Source organism: Diospyros lotus, chromosome 2, assembly GCF_014633365.1.
Source record: "Diospyros lotus cultivar Yz01 chromosome 2, ASM1463336v1, whole genome shotgun sequence".
NCBI classification, from domain to species: Eukaryota; Viridiplantae; Streptophyta; class Magnoliopsida; order Ericales; family Ebenaceae; genus Diospyros; species Diospyros lotus.
This window is the reverse complement of record NC_068339.1, coordinates 28900716-28907316: the sequence shown is the minus strand read 5'-3', so window position 1 is coordinate 28907316 and position 6601 is coordinate 28900716. Positions and strand designations below refer to the sequence as shown.

Genomic DNA, 6601 nt, shown 5'->3' with positions numbered 1-6601 from the left:
GAAGCAAATTAAACAAATGTTTACATTAAAACAAAATTAATTTTGCTATTGAGCTCCAGTTTGTTGCTGTCATCTTCACAATTTGTTAACCTTTTGCTGTTGAAGTTGACTGGTTGTTATTGCATTCTTTCATTTCCATTTCAGCCCTGGTGGTTTAAAGCCAAGATCCCCTGTGACAATTGCTGAGCTCTTTATCTTCCTTGGGTCATGTATGAGTTTGGGGGTGGTATTTAATGACTGTAACAAATAAGTACAAAATTCAATAAAATAGAAGAATTACAAAAATTTGCAAATAATAATATATTTGATATACGTAAATAATATACCTGATATGTCATGACCCCAATAGCTTTGTTGTACAAGACTCCCATTCTGCTCATCACATTTTGTCGCTTGGCTTGCAAAGATATTGTTAGTGCTACATACGACCTTTTACCAACATCAATTCCATGTCCCATGCCAGTTGAACTTGTATTGCATTGATTGATAGTACTCATGTTTCTCAACTAATGTACACAGATATGTAAAATAAAGACAATAAATGATAGATAAATAAAGACAATAAATGATAGATAAATGTAATTAGATTTCAATTAAATTTGTTAATCAAAACTTTACCTCATGATTACTCGAACTTGCTCTGCACCTCTTCTTATTATGGCCAAATTGCTTGTAGTTGGAGCACCTCATTGTTAAACTCATTTTGGGATATTTACCAATTTTACGTTGGGATTCTTCTCTGTCTTTCTTTCTCTTAAGCCTTGGTCTACCTAGTTGTTTCCTAACTTGAGGTGGTTGAATAGTTGGATTTTGTGAATCTAGCCACAATTTAATTCCTCTCACTGGTTCCAAAAAAAAGCTATATGCCTTCAGGTAAGTCTCATTTCTATACCACTTTGCAATGTAGTCTTCAAGATTCAGTTATCTATGAAACAAAGCACATACAACATGTTGGCAAGGTATCCCTTTCGGCATCCAGCTCCTGCAAGTACATGTCATGTTCTTAAGATCTACATTATGTCCATACTCCCCTTTCAACACCTCAAACCCATTGTCTCCATTCCACCGAATGTGACACTTCATTGCTAAGATCTTGTTCGCCTCCAACTTCTCCATTGCATGAGGTGAAATGTCTAATATCCATGTTTCTACAAATTATCTCATGGTTGCAATCATTTCCATCACCTATACCCTGATTTCTTCTAACATTATATGAATTGACTTCATTCTAGCATTAAGAATCCAACCATTGAAAACCTCATTCATGTTTCCTTTGTCAACTGCTCAAATGGTGCTCATGCAACCTCCCAAAATTTCTTCCTCTTGTCCTCACCTCTCTATTTCTTAACCCAATTCAACCATGTGTCTAGCACACATTCTATGCTCTACATTAGGCAACTCGTCAACAATAGCAGAATCCAAACCCTTTTGCATATCTATGACCATTGTCCAGCTAGCACCTGTTTCCATACCAAGGTCCATCTTGACTGTAGAGATAAACCACTTCCAGTTTTTCTTATTTTCTATATCCACAGCCCCCCACGTTACTGGAAACATTTGATTATTATCGTCCTTTGATACACAACATAAAAGTTGACCCTTACATGGACCCATGAGAAAGCATCCATCGAATCCCAAAATCGGTCTACACCCAGCCTTATATCCTTTCTTAATAGCATCAAAACAAACATAAAATCTTTTGAACTGTTGCACGCAATCTTCATCCCTTTTTACTTTAACAAAACATGTCGTACTAGGATTGGATCTCTTAATTTCATCTGCATAGTCATGTAGCCTACCATATTCAACTCTGTAGTCACCTATCATACTTGCAATCACCTTATTCTTTGCTCTTCTACACACTGTTTTTCCCACAAACATATTCAAAGACTCTCTACAGAGTTGTTGTATTTCTCTAATCTTTATCTCAGGTTGAGACAAAATCCTCTCCCTGAAATGCCTAGCAATAAACTTTGAATTACATAACCTATTCCTATTGCTTTTATAGCACTTATGTACAGAGTTGTAAGTCTTGATAATGAATTTGTTTGATTTTCTATCTAAACTACCAAATAATAGCCATGGGCATCCTTCCTTATACTTCACCCTGACCCTTTTCCTCTCATTAGGTCTAATGGTTAGCTTTACTCCCCTTACCATAGCATACTTGGACACAACCTCTCTGAACTCATCTACACTATTAAATATCATACTCAACTCCCAGTATGGAAATTTTGAGTTCAGATCATAGCAAAAATTTCTATGTTTTTGTCCTCTTCCTTAACTGGCCTCAACCTCATCCTCATGTTCTTTGGCAATACCCCCCTACTATTAGGATTAGAGCTATTCTCAAAAGGCTCATCACCTCCAACTACACCCTGAGATGTACCAGGCATAACAAGTTCCCCATGGAACCCCGCATCATTACCTACTTCCCCTAATGATAGTTCCCCTTCTTGTGTAGAACGAACACTCTTTTTGTCATTCCTCAACCTTTCTCTTGCTATCCTAACCTCATCATCAACATCAGTAAATATAAACTATCCACCAACATCTTCTTCTGGTGGGTCAATACTTTTCTCACTATTGCTCTCGCTAGTGTCAGTACTACTATCATCAGTGCTTTCCCCCAAACCCTGCAATTCGAAATCTCCCACCCCACTTCCCTTATTTCTTAAAGGGTTAACCTCACTATCTATATGCTGAACAAACACATCCATAATATCATCGTTCCCAATTACCGCACAGAAACTAAGCACATTTTGATCTCCTTCAATTAAAGTGTAATGCAGGACATCAACATCTTTTACCTATCTATAGTAAATGGCCATGTGATTGGTGTAACCCAACTCCTTGACACGTGTATTTAATTCAATAAATGACAATAAATCTGGATCAACAATGTCTTCAGTTTGAAGGCCCCCAACATACCTCTTTACCCCATTATCAATTACAAAATTTCCCCCATGATTCCACCTTAACATCACAACTTTTTCAGCCATGTGCAAATCAAATTTCCCTAAATAATATAATAAACAAAAATAAATTCAATTACCGACCAACATCAAATTTAATAGAATCTATTCAATTATTACTCAAAACCGTGAACCATGACAACAAATTAAGAAATTCATTTCAATTCCAAAAATATTTTAATTTCCAAAATAAACCCCTAAAATTCATCAACAGAATGAACCCATAGTGAACATTAACAAAATTCAAATTTTCATTTCCAAAATGAACCCCTAAAACTCACTTCCAAGCAAATTCACATACACCACAGTGAACATCAACAAAATGAACCCTAACATTCATATAGACAAGTAGTAAATGTTAGCTCATTTTGTAGCAAATTGAAACACAAAGGCACCTCACCGGAGATAAATAGCAACGACGAAAGCAAGAGCGACAACGAGATCAGCGATGGCGAGATATTGAAGGCGACATTGAGACCAAGAGCGAGATACCAATGGAGAGACCGACATCGACGATGACATAAGGGTATCGACGGAGAGACCGAGATCGAGACCCACGGTGACGGAGAGATCGAGATCGATCGAGACACACGGCAACAAGAAGATCTCGACGGCGAGATATCGACGCATAGACCAGGATAGATATTGAGATCGACAGCGACAACAAGATCTGGATGGAGACAGCGTGCTCGACAGCCAGATCAAAGGCGTGGGCGAGATCGACGGCGTTTGCAAGAGCCATAAAGAGCACAAGCAAGAGCAACACCAAGGCAAGAGTTCTGTTTAGGGTGTTTAGGAAAAAGGGTTTTACTTTTGTGACAGAAATGAGGGCGTGTATTGCACGCAGATAGATTGTTGGTCTTGAGTGTTTAAGAGGTTCTTAATTAAAAGTTGAGGGACCTAATAGGTCCTTCTCAAGTTGAGGGGGCTAAGTGATTAAATGAGAAAAGGTGAGGGGGCTATATATGACTTCAGCCTCAGTCTCCTAGAAATTCTTATTGGTTTCGTTTAGATTTACTTTTTGTTTGGGCATTTTACTTTTTATTGGGCTTTTATTTATAATACATCAGTGTGTATATATATTTTTGTCCTTATATATATTATAAAAGTAGAAGAATATTTGTTTGAGTCTTTTAAGACACGAATGGCATGCATAGAAAAAAGAAGATTAACATGACTTTTATAAGTAATTGCCAATCTAAATAGAATTTTATGGCAAAGTGAAAGTGTTTTTCACTTGAGTAAGTGAAATAAAGAGGGTTCTAGAACACAAGGTTTTTCTACAAGAGAAATATATATGATGATAAAGAAGAAGATGATTATATAAGCTATATATATATATATATATAGCATATAGCATGCATGGATGCATGTCTCATTTGTGAAGTACCTTCTTTTGATTGTCCTGATATCTTTTGCCCCATTTTGTGCAAGTAAAAACTAAAAAGCTATAAACTATATGCATGTTTACATACAAAGATGGTGAAAAGAGGAGAGGAGAAGAGAAGAGAAGACATCAATCCCATCCCAACTTTTCCTCCACCTGCTTTTACTGACTCTTTCCAAAAGCGCTTGAAGCTGCAAACATCTTTCCTTTTTGTCCTATTTTTCCCTGTACTATACTTTGTCTTCGTATATCTTTATATCTAATTTAGAGGCTCTTTGGCTACGTTTTACCATTTGCTTAGGCTTCTTTCAAAGAGTTTTTAAATTTTCTCTAATTAAAATTTTTAAACTATAATATTTTAAATTGAAAGAGTACTACTTTATTAATTGTAAAATTATATGTTTGATAAAAGAAAAGGTTATAAGTTGAGAGAAATTGTCAAATGACCAATATATATATACACCAATGCTTTGTGAAAATAAATTCATTAAAAAGCAATTATAATAAGAAAATATAATTAGTTATACTTTATAACAAAAAGTATGACATATATTATGATTTAAATCTATGCCTAATTAAATCCATTGCCGATGGTTTAGGTCATGAATTGAACCAAATATTCTAACATTGATGGGTTATAGAACTTTGGAAGCTATTGCCAAGGTGACATAGGGGTCCCTACAATCTAAAATTCAAGAAGAGAGAGAGAGAGAGATTGTTGTTATTTCTTTTTCATTATTTGGTGACTGACGTCGATGATGAATAACTTAGCTTGAGGATGGCGAGAACTAAATGGTGGAAGGCAATGGAGAAGACTTCCAATGAGATTGGGGACTTTGAGTAGTGAAAATTTGAAATTTGTTTGAGAGTATTAATTTTGGTGTTTCATTCATGAAAGGGTGTTTTTCTCATTTCAGTACTTAAAAATATGGGACACTGTGGAAATATATGTAAATGATTTTGATTATCTAATTAATCATAGTAATATTTTATTTTTTTTTACCTATAATTTTTCCTAATTTTAGTTTTTCATATTAAACTTTTGTGTTTGTTTGTATATTTGATGATAATTTGTTTTTATCATAAATTCATATATATATAGTTGGATAGAATTATATAGTTGAAAAACACTTGAAGCATTCCAAACTATGCAGACATGCATGCATATAAATTAAATTAATAATCAATCCATTCTTCATAATAATAATTTAAATAAACTAAAATTTGTGTTTTCAATTGTGGATGGGATAAATATATAAATAGTTAATTAAATTCTTCTTCTTGTTTGGGGTCGGTTAATTTCTCAATTGTCGATGCTTAATTAATAATTAGGTGATATAATGATGAAGGCGGATCGATCTAATTCCTCCCGTCCGATATGTGCAAGCCCAAGCCGTGTTATGTCGTGTCGTGTCATGTCAAGTCAAGCAGTAATTAATTAATAATGCAAAAGAAATAGCACGCCTGCAAAAAAGCAGCAATATCATTCCAACTTCCAAGTTGGTCATCCCAAGAAAACAAAGAAATTTAACCACTAAACTGTGGTCCACAAGAACAGCTAGGGTTATTATATCATATCATGGCTCGTGCATCTGGCACGTAGGGTCCATATATATTTATATGGATGTGATCGCATACGTGTTCTATTTTTTACTTAGATTTTGTTGTACCACATGTAATAAAATAAATTTTTAAAAATGAGAAAGATTAAAAAAAAGTTGGTAGAATAATCTTGATATGATACAAGTAGTAAAGGAGGCCTACATCAACTGATAAATGAAAAATATATTGGAATGTTGTTCTCTGAACTTTCAAATTTTTTGTTCGAGTTTTGATCAAGAGATAATTCAGTAGATAAAAAATAATTTTAAAAAATGAAAAATATTTGTCGTTCTCACATTTACAGTTGTGTTAAGGGTCAAAACTTGCCTACTAGATTCTTTGATTTACCTCTCTTACTGAAATCGTGAATCGAACAGCGGAAACGCTCGTGATGATACGTTAATAAAAAAATTAATAATAATAATAAATACGTTATAAAAGATATAATCATAAATAAATATGAATGGTAACATTTGCGTTATTATTATTTTTAATCATAAAATTAAAACATAATACGTTGTAAATGTGATAAATTTCAATAAAAATAAAATAAAACTTCTAAAAAGCTTTCCCTTTTCTCCTCCATTGTCACTTCTGGGTGGCCCATATAAATCCAAAGTTCTCACTCAACGTGGGG

At 34.2% G+C, this 6601-nt stretch overlaps 1 protein-coding gene across 1 annotated transcript; it reads right to left on the bottom strand.

Moving 5' to 3' along the window:
* Positions 1-1344: 1344 nt before the first annotated feature.
* Positions 1345-2211, bottom strand: LOC127794758 (uncharacterized). Its single transcript, XM_052326004.1, has one exon. It carries the CDS (start codon positions 2209-2211, stop codon positions 1345-1347), a length of 867 nt encoding a protein of 288 aa, XP_052181964.1.
* Between the last annotated feature and the right edge of the window lie 4390 nt (positions 2212-6601).

Coding starts and splice junctions, on each gene's coding strand:
- LOC127794758 (XM_052326004.1), bottom strand. CDS start 2,211: ATGATATTTAATAGTGTAGATGAGTTCAGAGAGGTTGTGTCCAAGTAT.